At 44.1% G+C, this 13,794-nt stretch overlaps 2 protein-coding genes across 2 annotated transcripts; one reads left to right on the top strand and one right to left on the bottom strand.

Annotated features, from left to right (window-relative positions):
* Positions 1 to 366: 366 nt before the first annotated feature.
* On the bottom strand, positions 367 to 5,854 carry dtl (denticleless E3 ubiquitin protein ligase homolog; the record flags this gene model as incomplete). Its single annotated transcript, XM_083688839.1, has 15 exons — positions 367 to 850; positions 955 to 1,625; positions 1,828 to 1,957; positions 2,173 to 2,262; positions 2,433 to 2,545; positions 3,453 to 3,557; positions 3,653 to 3,756; positions 3,876 to 3,949; positions 4,042 to 4,157; positions 4,304 to 4,369; positions 4,573 to 4,693; positions 4,792 to 4,853; positions 5,101 to 5,193; positions 5,301 to 5,426; positions 5,803 to 5,854. 15 exons carry the CDS (start codon positions 5,852 to 5,854, stop codon positions 788 to 790), a joined length of 1,986 nt encoding a protein of 661 aa, XP_083544965.1. The 3' UTR covers positions 367 to 787.
* Positions 5,855 to 6,110: 256 nt separating this feature from the next.
* ints7 (integrator complex subunit 7) lies at positions 6,111 to 13,603 on the top strand. Its single transcript, XM_083688836.1, has 20 exons — positions 6,111 to 6,284; positions 6,708 to 6,837; positions 6,960 to 7,106; positions 7,386 to 7,523; positions 7,760 to 7,806; positions 7,952 to 8,151; positions 8,431 to 8,553; positions 8,739 to 8,856; positions 8,946 to 9,080; positions 9,290 to 9,387; positions 9,494 to 9,733; positions 10,051 to 10,188; positions 10,396 to 10,602; positions 10,771 to 10,965; positions 11,247 to 11,350; positions 11,464 to 11,532; positions 11,750 to 11,882; positions 12,119 to 12,217; positions 12,407 to 12,592; positions 12,904 to 13,603. The coding sequence occupies exons 1-20, from the start codon at positions 6,191 to 6,193 to the stop codon at positions 13,219 to 13,221; spliced, it is 2,919 nt and encodes a 972-aa protein (XP_083544962.1). The 5' UTR covers positions 6,111 to 6,190; the 3' UTR covers positions 13,222 to 13,603.
* The last annotated feature ends 191 nt before the right edge of the window (positions 13,604 to 13,794 follow it).

The raw sequence follows: 13,794 nt of genomic DNA, 5'->3' as shown, positions 1-13,794 counted from the left end.
TATGTGAAAATACCCTTTTTTTTTGCCTTTATTTTTTTAAACCAACTTGCTTTTATGGGTACTGGGATTGTCTTGTTCAATATTGTACAAACCAAAACCATGGTCTTCACAAACCTTCATGGCTTTTTACCTAATGACATGCAGCTTATCCTTGGTATTTGGAGTGCATATTTCTGTATGTGTGTTGTAAATAGTAGTAATAAACTAAATATGAAAAGTAGTTATGGACAAAACAGCCAAGTGAAGAACACAGCCAAGTTTCATACCAAAGTGCAGTTAATTAATGAAATCAGAAGTTCAAAAGAGACAAAGCAGCTTTGGTTCAAGTGAATATATAATCATTTATCAGTGGTTAATATGTACATAAAAACAAACTGTACATTTACACAGGTAATTATAAACATGTCTTGTATTAGTAAATGAACGGCAAAAAAAATCCAGGCTAAATGTATCAAGTTAATGTACAAAATAAAGACTTGAGAACAGGAATCTCACATGTTAGTATCCCATGTTAAGTGAACAACAAATTTCAAGAATCCACAATTCTGTGCCCATTTTGGGATTTGAAAGAGCAAAACCTATTATGTTAATATATCTTTTAAAAAGATTGATCTAAGTTGAACATTGATCCAATTAAAATACATACATAAGAAGTAAAAATGTCCAAATATAAATACTGTAGGAGCGCAACACATTTATGAAATGTACATTGAAGGAAAATGGTATTCAGCTTTCTCTCAGTCTCATTCAGCGCTGGGATTGTGATTGCAATTTCTGTATACTTCAGTCACTCTGGAGTCCGCTGGAAGTAGGAGGAGATTTTCTTCATGGAACGTGGTGAGCGCATCATCTGAGATGGGCAGGGTAAAAAAGGAGAGAGTAAATCACAACATTCTCAAGTCAGACAGCAGATAAGGGATTGACGTGACACTGACCATAGTAAACAAAACATACCGGTGAGGTTGGTAACCTGCCATCTTGCCTCTTAGAGGCACTGGGGCTTCTGGGACTGTTGGGGCTTCCATGACCTTTCTTCAGTCTCTGGCTCATCACTGACAACCAGTCCACCACTCCTGGAGAGTTGTTCTCCTTGTCTGCCTGTCTGGGTGGGACAGGCCTTTGATCCTCAACAATGGAGTCTTCTCCTCTGCATACCTCACTCCTCCCTGTACCAGGCTGTTGAGGGTCCTGGGTGAGGCTGCACACTCCTTCTAGTCCTCGGCTTCTCTTTGCTGCAGGATAGAGCTCTGTGACACCGTCGCACTCCCCTGCACCTTCGCAGCCCTCCGCAGCGCCATCGCCCGTCTCCAGCCTGCGCTTAGCTCTCCTCTCTGAAGGTGGGGTATGGGCCGGGCTTTGGGGGCAGGGGCTGAGCACCTTCCTTAGAGGAGGGGTAACCTGCTCCCCAGGAGTGCGAGCAAACCACTGTCTGATGGATGAGGGGGTCGTATGGCGTATGGCGTTTCCCTTGGCACACTGAGCTTGAGGGGGTGAGGTGGTGCTGGAGGGGAGGGGCAGGTCAGCTCCACTGGGGGCACAGGCAGCAGGCTGGGGGGAAGCCAAGGCTCCCAGACTCTCCATCCTGGGACTCTTAGCAGGTGTGCACTCAGCCTGGCTCAAAGGCCCTTGGGGAGAGCAAGGCAGAGTTTAGCTTAGTAAAGTTTAGGATGTTAGAAGCCTCATCAGAGATGATCACCACATGAATTTGCAATAAACTATGCAGAGAAGTAAATACATTTGGAGATAGTTGTCATTACATAGGATATGGAACAATGTCCAATCTGACTCCCAAATTGGAACAATCTCCTGATAAATAACAGTACTCACTTGTATTGGTCACGGTGGAAGGACACGCCCAGCCCACGAGATTGGCCTCTCCGACAGAGGACTTTGCTCCATCTATCCCCCGGTCTAGCCGCCAGATCCGTACAGTGTTGTCATCTGAACAGGAAGCAATCTGCCAAGACAGTACTGGATATTACACAGGGCCCAACTCTTACCTCCTGACCACTTAAATGTTCAGTTTTATGGCAAAGACACAAATGTAAAACTCTCTCACACTGACTTGCAGATTAAACATTCTTGATGGACCAACATTATAAAACACTGACCATATAAATAGATATGTTAGAGGCAAAATGTTAGTTGCATCGACTAACATTTCTGTCTCACCTTGGTGAAATCTGTTGGGCACCATGCAATAGAGGTAACTTCCTGGCTATGGCCCTGAAGCGTCATGGGAGTCTGTTCTGGGTCAGAGATCTGAAATTTGGAAATAGATGGGCAAGACATTCACATAATGTATGTGCCAACAGTGAAGCATTAAATAGACTAGACTTTCAAGTATTGTCTGTGTCATCTACTGTCTGTATCAATGTGCTTGTAAAAGGCTGGATTGTAAGTAACAAATCTTTCACAGAATGTCCTCTAACCTTCCAGATGTATGTGTGATGGTCACTTGAGCCACTAGCCAGGAACTGGTCATCTGGGCTAACAGTGGACTTCACATAAAATGAGGAGTTGAGATGACCACTGAAGACTGCCACTGTATGGGAGAGACAAACACAGACATTAAACCTCAGAAAAGTTCAGACATCAATCAATAAAAAACAAACATCAGAAACACAGCTGAGTGATATAGTAAATCACATAGGGGAAACAAAAGGTGGAAAACCCAAAAACAAAATGGATCCTGAGGAGGTTTTCCACATACATTTCATGTTTGGCCAAGGAGAAGAGTCACATGGTGCCTTCAGGGCCCCATGGACTACATTCTTGGCTCATGCCTGAGGAAAACTCCACTCCCAGCACACAGTCCCTTGTGGATACAAACAATACAATACTAGGACTCGTGGAGAAGGGGACAGAGGGACTGAGGTATTTCTCATCCCAGTGTCAATTCAAACTGTAGGCCTACTGTCTTGTCCTACTGACAAGACAAAAACAAGTGTGTGAAAATGGCCGGCTTGACATGGCATTGAAAACAACAGAGCATCTTTCGAACGGGTTTACTATAAGGTAAGGTCCCACAATCATATTTCAAATAATGCTACTGGACTTAGAGCATATTTTGTTTGAAACATTCCTCTGATTAGCCACATCATACTGTTGGAAGCAAATAATCTGTAAATAGTGACTTGGATGACCTTGTAGGCAGACAGAGAAAATGAACAATGACAAACGCAACAAATCATTTCATCTGTTAAAGTAGTATATACTACACAGACAGTATGGCTTTTCTCAACCTGACAAATTTTCCCTACATTTACAAAGTGTGGTAGTGTGCAGCCCCATCTAGTGGTGGACAGTGGTATGAAGGTATTCAAATGTATGGTAAACAATGTGCTCATTAATGCCAATGCTCTAAATTAAATTGCAGTAAAACAAAATAATATGCTGAATTCAATCAAGTTGTTTAATAGATAGCAGCTCTGAGTATAACACTTGTTTACCTGGGGAGGTTTTCAACCCACTGACGTTGAACATGTAGATGCTGTCATCGGTGCAGTTGGAGAACAGGTTGGATCCAGTGGAGTCCAACACAAGTCCAGAATAACCTGTCACACAAACAAAACAGGTCATAAGGTTATTCTAGAAAACATTCACAAATTCCAAACAAACTCTCAAAACAGTCGCTATTCCAACAACATACCTAGCTTCCGTGTGCTGGACCCTGGGTAATTGTATGCCTGTAGAGGTATAGGATCATGGTGGTATGCAGTGTAGTTTTTTCTGAGGTCCCACATCTTTATTATCCTAGTTAGGGGGAAAACGTCACATTTGTCACACAGGAGTTTTTTTTCGGCATGGTGCGTAGATATAAGACTTGTATTACAACACTACCGTATTCAATGGTCCAAGAACGTGTTTCTTACCCATCAACAGCTCCTGAAGAGATGAGGGTGTGTTCATCACGGAAGAGAACCACAGTGACACTTTGTTGGGAGTCCTGTGTGGAAGAGATTGAAGATCAGCTCTCCCTATCCCAGTGCTAATCATTATAAACAGCAAAGCTCCGGACTAGTTGTTAAGGCCACTCACCACAGATGGAGCCATACCGCGCGTACCAGGACGTTTCTTCTTCATAATCGAGGGTGTGCTTCTCTCTGTCTTGTTGTGAGCCCCACTGATCTGCTTCACCTGCCTGTAGAAACCATCTGAGTAGAAAATGACAGCACACAGTTAATCATCCCAACATGTGAATATCGACAGTCCAAAGCATGCAACCACAGACCTATCAATTACAAATAAAAACGTCTTGCAATTGAGAACAAAAAAAAAGACTGAATCAGTCAGTCATTACCTTTTTTGCTGCACCTGGTGTCCCAGACCATAATATTTCCATCTCTGCCGCCAGTGCAGAACACAGCTGTGGAAAATAGTTGATACTGTGGTTAAGTCGAGAGAATGAAAGGCTTCTGAAGCAAGAAGCAAGTGTATTTGGCCTAGAGACTGGGCTCTCGTGGGGCAAAACAGAACATTTCCAAGAGCTAGGCTGTCTGAATGTACAGAGATGATGCTTATGACTAATACATCAATGATTTTATACAGAACTATATGCTTGAAACGTACCCTTTTCTTGCTGTGTGAACGCAACAGACTTGAGGCTGCACTGATGCCCCTTGAAACTGCCGAGGAGCTCCCCGGTCTTCATGTCCCACAGCTTGGCTAACTGATCACCTGAAGCGGTGACCTGAGGGGGATACACATGCAAAGTTTCACTACATATCCTCTAATACATCCACAGGTAGACTAACCACCATATGTGAATCCAGGGAAGCATCTACTCACCAAGCTAGCCTCTCCTGGCACCCAAGCAATGTCAAAGACAGCATTCTCATGGGCCATCCATTCTGTGGAATATGAAAATAATGTTTAAACTCCAAAAAAGCCATAGAATAATGGCAAATAATGAAGATGTAAATAGAAAAATCCATCACAATGTTGATTATTGTGTTTTAAGGGGAATTGCAACAGACAGACACCTTGACACCATCTATGTGTTCCAACCTAGATGAGTCAACATCCCAACAAGGTAGCGGTTTGAGCCACAGGTGAAGAGGTGATGTTATTGTGGAATTAATCCACAGGCATTATTACCTTTCAGAACTGGATTCTCCCGGTTCGCAGTGTTATAGAGTCTCACAATGCCCTCTTCATTCGCCACTGCTAGGAAATGATCATGGCCTCGAGCTAAAAGAGACAGTAAAATAAGTATAGGCTTCAATTATTAACCAAGTCAAAACGAAGACAGGCTCACGCATGCTGGCAAAGTCGTCAAGACAGGCTGGGTGGTATACCAGTAGAGAAGGCGCATCCAAAGGGGGGCACAGCGACACCCAGATTCCCATACGAGATGTGTTCATCGTGTCGAGCACACTGGTAGCCGTCCAGCAGAGAGGACAGAGGGTACCTTGGGCACAGGTCTGAAGAATAAAAGAGGGGCGGGGGCGGGGACGACGACAAATTAACACAAAACAGAAACAGTCAAATAAGTGATCCACCACCCTCCCCCATCCCGCCAAGGAAATGTGATCTGATGGCTGCTGCTGTGCTGGCCACCTCTCCCAACAACACAGAAACCAGGAAAGAGATATATTCACTGAAACTAAATGCAAGAATAAAAATCAGGATGCATGGAAATGTTTGAAACTATTTCTAGGTAAAAGATCTGACCGGTAGCTAGCTAGATCACCGACCCCCAACATGTATGCAAATTGCTCAGAGGTGACTGAATAGGGCTAACAAAATAACAGCTAATTTGCGGTAGCTAGACAGCAGAATAAATCCATAAATGCTCACCATTACGCCTCCGTTTACAAACTCCCCTGTCAACAATGGAGCGAAAAAGCATTTCTCCACTTCGAAGAAGCCAGTCGATTTTTAGATCACTCTGATTCTTCAGAGATATTCCTACAGCTATGATTATATTCTGAAGTAGTCGCCTATGTGTGTTCCTCCGCCACTTTCCCGCTAACTGAATGAACGGAGAGAAAAGACGAATCCCCCGCTAAACTTGCGTCACACTCACTGGTTGGTTGGACCTCCACCACCTCCTCACTACCGCTACATCACTTCCGATCTCGGTCTTTGTGCCGAATGGGAGATGCTACATGCTAAGTCTGAGTGGCTACCTGATACTGTAAACGGGAGTGTAAAGTTCTAATAAGTCAAGTGGAAAAGAGAAACAATGTCACTTTCGACTGCACGTTCATTCTTGTCAGAGGCCGGCTATGGGGAGCAAGAATTGGATGCCAATTCGGCTCTCATGGAGTTAGACAAAGGTACAGTGCAGTTAGCCAGCCAGCTAGCCATATTGTTATTATCATTCATTGACTTGTCAAGAAACTGTTTTTTTTAGTTAAATGTTCATGTATAGCTTTGAGCAACATACTTACGCAGTGTGTCATTAACCCCAGTAACTTAACAAGCTAAACAATCTAAGTGTCCTAGCTATTGTTTAGTGTGAATACTCAGTTGACAGTCTGACATAATGCCAATGTGGATGAAACATAATTGACTCCTGATCATTCACATGAAATTTGTGCATTTAGTCCAAGTAGACTCTAGTAGCCATTAATACCATTTATGTATTGTTCTACATTGGTAAAGGTTAAAGGCTTTTGAATATTACTCGCTGCTGAATGACATCCGAACTGCTTTAACCCTGCGTATGTCTGACTTTGAGTCTCTTTCACATTTTACAGGGTTGCGGTCTGGGAAGCTTGGAGAGCAATGTGAAGCTGTGGTACTCTTTCCCAAACTCTTCCAGAAGTACCCTTTCCCTATCCTCATCAACTCTGCATTTCTGAAACTGTCAGACATCTTCAGGCTTGGGTGCGGAGGATTTTATATTAATAAATATGCGCCACAAAATTATTGAAGGCAAATAATAACATTGTGATTTGATCAAATTGTCCCATGGTAATAAATGAACACATTACTCTTTGATCTTTCAGGAACAACTTCTTGCGCCTGTGTGTGCTGAAGGTGACTCAACAGAGTGAGAAGCATCTGGAGAAGATCCTCAATGTGGACGAGTTTGTCAAAAGGGTGTTCTCTGTCATCCACAGCAATGACCCTGTGGCCAGAGCCATCACTCTCAGGTACCATGGCCTGTGTTTCTGCCATTCCCTTCTGTTAGGAACACTCTGACTGAGGTGAAATCTAAACACTGGTGTTGTTTAATCTCTGTGTGATGGCAATCATTACCCATTATGAAAAATAGGAAATCTAATTGATACATAAAATAGAGGAAATGTCATTGATACTGTGTATAAATAAAACAATACAACAAATAAAATAGTTTTTAACAAGTAGACACTAGCATCTTAGCTTTCACATTTTCTGACTGTGTGCATTTTGTTTATTTGTTTTTTGAAAAGGCTGTTTGGCAGTTTGGCCACTATCATCCCTGAAAGAAAAAATGCCCACCACAGCATTCGCCAAAGTCTGGACTCTCATGATAATGTTGAAGTGGAGGCGGCAATATTTGCAGCTGCCAGCTTTTCTGCACAGTCAAAGTAAGTGGCTGCCAGTTTTAGATGCATTTGAAATGTGTGCATATGGCATGTTGTGATATCAATCAAACTCATTATTCTAAAATGGCCTACATATCTCCTTGGAGACAGTTTGCACACCTTACACAATTGTTTTATCCTATACCTAATCTGGTTAATACGATGTCCTCAGCTTTGTCTCATCCGTCTTATTGATCCTTATTATTAATGCTAATTTCTCTGTCCTTCTTGGTCTGCAGAGACTTTGCAGCAGGTATTTGCAACAAAATCAGTGAGATGATTCAAGGTAAGATCCCCATTGTTTCATAGCATTTTCTAGATCAGATCTACACTAGCTATTATATTCTGATAGTTTCTTCCAATCAAGCCTTTGTGTGATATTACATTTGACTCCTTGTTCTGAGGTTTCAATGTGCTCCTGTCCTTCCCAGGTCTGGACACCCCAGTGGACCTGAAGCTGAAGCTAATTCCCATGCTCCAGCACATGCACCACAATGCCAGTCTGGCTTCCAGCAGCAGGGAGCTCCTGCAGCAGCTTGTCACTTCCTACCCCTCCACTACCATGGTTATCGTCTCCCTGCACACCTTCACCCAGCTGGCTGCGTCCTCCCTCGTCGACATCCCTAAACAGGTTGGCCTCAGCCTCATCAATGGCCACATGCCTGTCAGAGTACAGAATGACTTTTTGAGTTTTAGCTAAAATTGTGGGATGATAGCTAAATATGTATTACTGCCTTTGGTGTACGGAAGCAAAAAAACCTCAACGGTTGTGTGTTTCCAAGACAGCACTACAACATACTGTCTGGCCCCAAAGTCTAAACTCATCTGTTTTGATCTTTGTTCCTGTGAAATCCATATGAGACATTGAATTTGGTTTAGCTGATTCTTGTTTACATTTTTCCCTTTGCAGTTGCAGCTGCTTCTTCAGTACCTGAAGGAGGACCCCAGGAAAGCTGTGAAGAGACTTGCTATCCAGGACCTAAAGCTTCTGGCTAAAAAGTCACCCCATCTCTGGACCAGAGAGAACACTCAGGTGGAGTCTCTATTCCCTCCTCAATAATCTCACAGCAAGTGATTGTGATTCATTGTAATTTGGGGGTGGGTAATTATTCTAGCATAATAATAATCGATGTAATTCATTGCTCTAACTGGGTTTATGTTTGGGAAATACAAATCTGGCCAAAGTTCAAGAAATGTGTTTATCCCGCTTGTATATAGACCCTGTGTGAATGTGCCCTGAGTATCCCCTACAACAGCTTGAAGCTGGGCATGCTCTCTGTGCTCTCCACCCTTTCTGGAACCATTGCCATCAAACAGTACTTCAACTCTGGAACAGGTAGACCACAAGATTACAATGATAAGTCATCCTGAGACAGATTTGTAGCACAGGAAATAAGAATTTTAAATGAAATTATTCTCCCTTAGGTGGTGCTTCAGGCCCTCCCCGGCTCACTGACCTGGTTAAGCTCGCACAGGAATGCTGTTACCACAGTAACTTGGCGGTAGCTGCCCACGGAGTCACCGTCCTCGCCAACATTGCCATTTCCTGTCCAGAGAAAGGTGGGTATTGCATGAAGTGGGATGTCCACTCACTAATCGTTCATTTAATCTATTAACAGGCCTTCACACATTACCGGCTTTATGCTATATTGGATATCCATACAGTAACAGAGCATGCATCCATACTTTTTACGACTCTCATGAATTTCTGCTAGTCTGTGTCAGTTGGGGTATGCTGGTTTAACCTGCCTCCTGGTTCCCTCCCTTAGACATGATGCAGCTGGAGCAGGACACAGTTATGGGGGTGGAGTCTCTGCTGGTTCTCTGCAGTCAGGACGATAGCCCTAGAGCCCAGGTCACGCTCAAGGTGCGTCTAATAACCCTTGACCATGAGTCTCTGTCATCTCTTACACCTCGCATTCTGCCTCTTTTTTTTCTCTCCCTTCAACTCACTGACTCCTCCTTCTTTCCAGACGGCCCTCACCTCATTGGTTCAGCTGCTGAAGAGTCGACCTCACCTTAGCCAATCGGCAGTGGAGTTCCTGCTCTGCCAGCTGCACTCTGCCCGCGATCCCTCCCGCGTTCTCATGTGCCACGCCCTGGCGGCCATTGCCACTCAGGAACCTGTCCTGGGAGAGGGCATGCTGGGGGATCTGGTGGACCTTTACAGGGTGGCCAGCCATTCCTCCACTGACAAGCAGCAGGAGCTTCTGGTGAGAGGCAGAGACACTGAATATGTTCTGAAATTAACGACTGATTCACAGACTTCGTTCTAATGCATTCTGCATGTTTACCCGCATGTTCAAGAACTTGGGAAGACTCAATGGGTGTTTATGATCGTTTGACTGTCTCTACAAAACCTGGTGAAGGCCAAGCACTAAGGGCTAAAACTGATTCTTATAACAGTATTTTACATGATGTGAAAAAAAATAAGCTTTCAAGCTGCATTCCAAAGTCTCAGATGGATCATGTATCCTGTTCTGACATCATTCCATGACTCATTCCACGTGGTGCCATCTGTTCCCTGCAGGTTTCCTTGGCCACAGTGGTGTTTGTGGCCAGCCAGTCGTCCCTTTCAGCGGAAGTGAAGACCGTGATCAAACAGCAGCTGGAGAATGTGGCCAACGGCTGGACGGTGTACCGCATCGCAAGACAGGCCTCCCGCATGGTGAGTTAGTGGTGCAGGAGGCGCCTCTGTGTGCCCAGCATCTCCCTGTTCAATTAAGACTGCCACACTCATTCTGTCAGAAGTACTGTTCTTTGTGTACGGTCATGAACAAGATTGAGTAAGATTTAGTGAAAGCATGTATCTTGAGTTGTAGTAGCTTTGGCACCCGGCTGTCCTGACTAATACGTATCTCTTTTTGTCCACCAGGGTTGCCATGAGTTCTCCAGTGAGCTGTACCAGAGCCTGCGCACCCGTGTGGCCTCCGAGCACTTCTACTTCTGGCTCAACAGTCTGAAGGAGTTCTCCCAGGCCGAGCAGTGTCTGAGCGGCCTGGAGGACGGCGATTACAGCGCCGCCATGACTGCCATCGCAGAGGCCCTGCGCTCTTACCAGAAGGGTATCGCCTCCCTCACGGTCAGTGACTGAACGTCTGCTTATCTAGTTACAGCGCCTGCACCAGTCGTGTGTGCCATTGGCAAAGCTTTATTCAATTCGTGGTGCAACCAACTCTTATCAGGGACCCTAGTTATCACCTGTAGCCTTGTGCCACATGGTACTGACATTCCAGCTCTTCTCCTCCAGGCTGCCAGCACGCCCCTGAGCCCGCTGACGTTCCAGTGTGACTTTGTGAAGCTGCGCATCGACACTCTGCAGGCCCTGTCACAGCTGATCTGCACCTGCAACAGCCTGAAGACCAGCCCTCCCCCAGCCATCGCCACCACCATCGCCCTCTCCTCGGGCAACGAGCTGCAGCGCTGCGGACGCATTGCCATGCAGGTATGGACTGGATGTCGGAGGGGAGTCAAGACTATACACAGGAGAGGAGGTCCTAGATGGGTGGATAAACACCACTGGAACACCACTCTAACATACAGTATAGGGCTGGTTTCCTGGACACAGATTAAGCCTACAATGCATCTTCAAAGGATATTTTCTATTGAAAATGTTATTTAGTGCAGGACTAGGCTTAATTTGTCTTCAGGAAACCACCAGCCCATAGTGTTGGAGTCTGTACCAGCAATGGTAACGTAAGTATCTCCATCTCTTTTTTTTCTCAGATGAAGGTGTCCATGGACGAGTTCAGGAGCATTGCTGCTCGTTACGCTGACCTGTACCAATCCTCGTTTGATGCAGACTCCGCCACCCTCCGTAATGTGGAACTGTATCCTTTAAAGATAAAGAGGACAAACACATCTTGTCATCCAAATAACTTCTGTGGCTGTTCTCCCTTGATAAGCTGCTGTCATGTGTGTCCCTCTTTAACTGTTAACGCAGACAACAACAGAGCTGCTTGCTTGTGTCCCATGTCATTGAGGCTCTTATACTTGACCCTCATTCCGCCAGGTAAGAGCATTGGATGTCATATTTACACATTCATGTTTAATATCTACAGGTCCCATTTCTTTCCCATACCACGCTAAAAGCATAACCAATAATATTACATGAAATTTCTCCTGCAACAAATTCCTTGAAAAATGATGCGCTGTTGACTCTAATTAAATTTAACCAAAAACCAACTTCCGACCAAACGCATTGTTATCAATCTGTTCCTGCCCTTCAGTTTCCAGGAGTATGGCACTCAGGGGTCAGTGCAGGCGGAGAGTGAGTACGAGAGACGGATGATGTCAGTGTTCAACCATGTCCTGGAGGAAGTGGAGGGCCTGAGTAAGAAGCATCCTCCTGTCTCTTATCTGGTGAGGTTTTCCAAATTGCTATAGAGCTCAGCAGTTATAAATAATTCATACTTACTCATGCAGAGTGTTAATATGACTCCATTTGCAGCCCATTTCAGACTTTGTGGGTATAATGTGAGACAATATTTTGTTGTATACTTGATCTTTTAAACCTGTTCTATGGAAAGACTTATCTTGTGCCTCAATACAAAATGCTGATACTAAATAAATACTGTTTGTTTTTAATGTTTATTTAGCATACAGGTTGTCTCTGTGACGCTGTCATAGCTCTACTCAAGGTTCCACTGTCCTTCCAGAGGTACTTCTTCCAAAAGCTCCAGTCAACCAGTATTAAGGTAACTAATATTACAATGCACTAACTATATATTCTGAATTCTGCAGATGTACTGTGTTTTAATTGGTCCTTTTCTTCATGAGCTTTTTATGTATTGTTACCACATTATCTAGTTAATAGTAACATAGTTACATTTTATTCTGGTTGACTGAATTTAATCAAGACTTGTTTAAAATGTTTGCTTTTCCAGCTTGCTCTCTCTCCATCCCCCCGGACCCCAAGCGAACCAATCCCCGTTCAGAACAATCAGCAACTAACTCTGAAGGTAGAGGGAGTGGTGCAGCATGGCTCTACCCCTGGACTGTTCCGGAAGATCCAGTCAGTTTGCCTCAGTGTCAGCTCCACTCTTCCGAGTAAAACAGGATCTGACTTCAAGGTAATGGCAAGGCATTTTATGTCAAAATACATTATCATGGATTTTTTCCAGTAAGTAAATATAGACGTTCTATTAGAATAGCTATAAGGCTCTTGTGCACAAAGTAATGACTGACGAATTATATACATTGTAGTGGTGTGATTGATGTATACTTCATGCAGTTACTATTATACATTTGCTACAATGTCTTCAGTCTGTTTAGAGAAACAGAAAAATGGTATGACTGCAGTGGTTCAGCGTCATGAGTACAGCTCTCATAGGGTTAAACGTGCACATGGGTTTAATTCTTTATTTCCCCGTTTTCCTTTCAGATTCCGCTGGAGAGTAAGACTAATGAGATCGAGCAGAGGGTGGAACCCCACAACGACTATTTCAGCACGCAGTTCCTGCTGAACTTCTCCATCCTCGGCACGCACACTGTCACCGTGGAGGCCTCTGTGGTTGACGAGAGCGGCATCGAGTGGAAGACAGGGCCCAAAACCACTGTGTCAGTCAAGTCCCTGGAGGACCCCTACTCCCAGCAGCTCCGCCACCAAATGCAGCAGCAGCAGCAGCAGGGACAGCAGCAGGCGCAGCAGGCCGCTCCCCAGCCAGCTCCTCAAAGGAGTGTGTACGCCCGCTTCCAGTAATACTCCTAGAACTCAACTTTATGGCTTAGTTCTCTTAAATGTTTTTGCTCCTTATGGGTTTTTCCATAATGTTGCTGTCATTTCTTTCAGGTCAATGATCAAAAAAGGAGACAGAAGCTATTGATCTGTATTGGGACATTGCAGGCTGATTTCCTGGATACAGATTAAGCCTAATCCTAGACTGTTGAATGGAGATTTTTCAATTGAAAATGTTTTTAGTCCAGGACAAGGCTTGATCTGTCCAGCAAACCAGCCCTACCTACCCAGGGCATTCTGTACATTTTCCAATGATTAAAAGACCACATTTCTTTGTAGCACTTACAATGTGAGTACATTTGAAGTGACTGTTATGAATGTGTGTGTGAATAAAGTATGTTTACAGAAAAAAGACAGAGAACAGCAGTATCAGCCCTCACCTCAGACTACACAGTCTTTTTATTAATTTGTTTTACATTATTGGGATTTCTGCTTCCATCTAGAATAATTATCATATTTTCTGATAACTCAATGGGTGGAGATAGTGAGAGCAGTGGTCTTTATTCAAAATGAGAAACTAGATTTTCAATGAGGAAA

The sequence above is a fragment of the Argentina silus genome (assembly GCF_951799395.1).
Source record: "Argentina silus genome assembly, chromosome: 17".
NCBI lineage: Eukaryota > Metazoa > Chordata > Actinopteri > Argentiniformes > Argentinidae > Argentina > Argentina silus.
This window is presented reverse-complemented; position numbering and strand designations above follow the sequence as displayed.

Coding starts and splice junctions, on each gene's coding strand:
- ints7 (XM_083688836.1), top strand. CDS start 6,191: ATGTCACTTTCGACTGCACGTTCATTCTTGTCAGAGGCCGGCTATGGG. Junction 6,285..6,707: donor TCTCATGGAGTTAGACAAAG/GTACAGTGCAGT, acceptor CACATTTTACAG/GGTTGCGGTCTGGGAAGCTT. Junction 8,152..8,430: donor TCGTCGACATCCCTAAACAG/GTTGGCCTCAGC, acceptor TTCCCTTTGCAG/TTGCAGCTGCTTCTTCAGTA.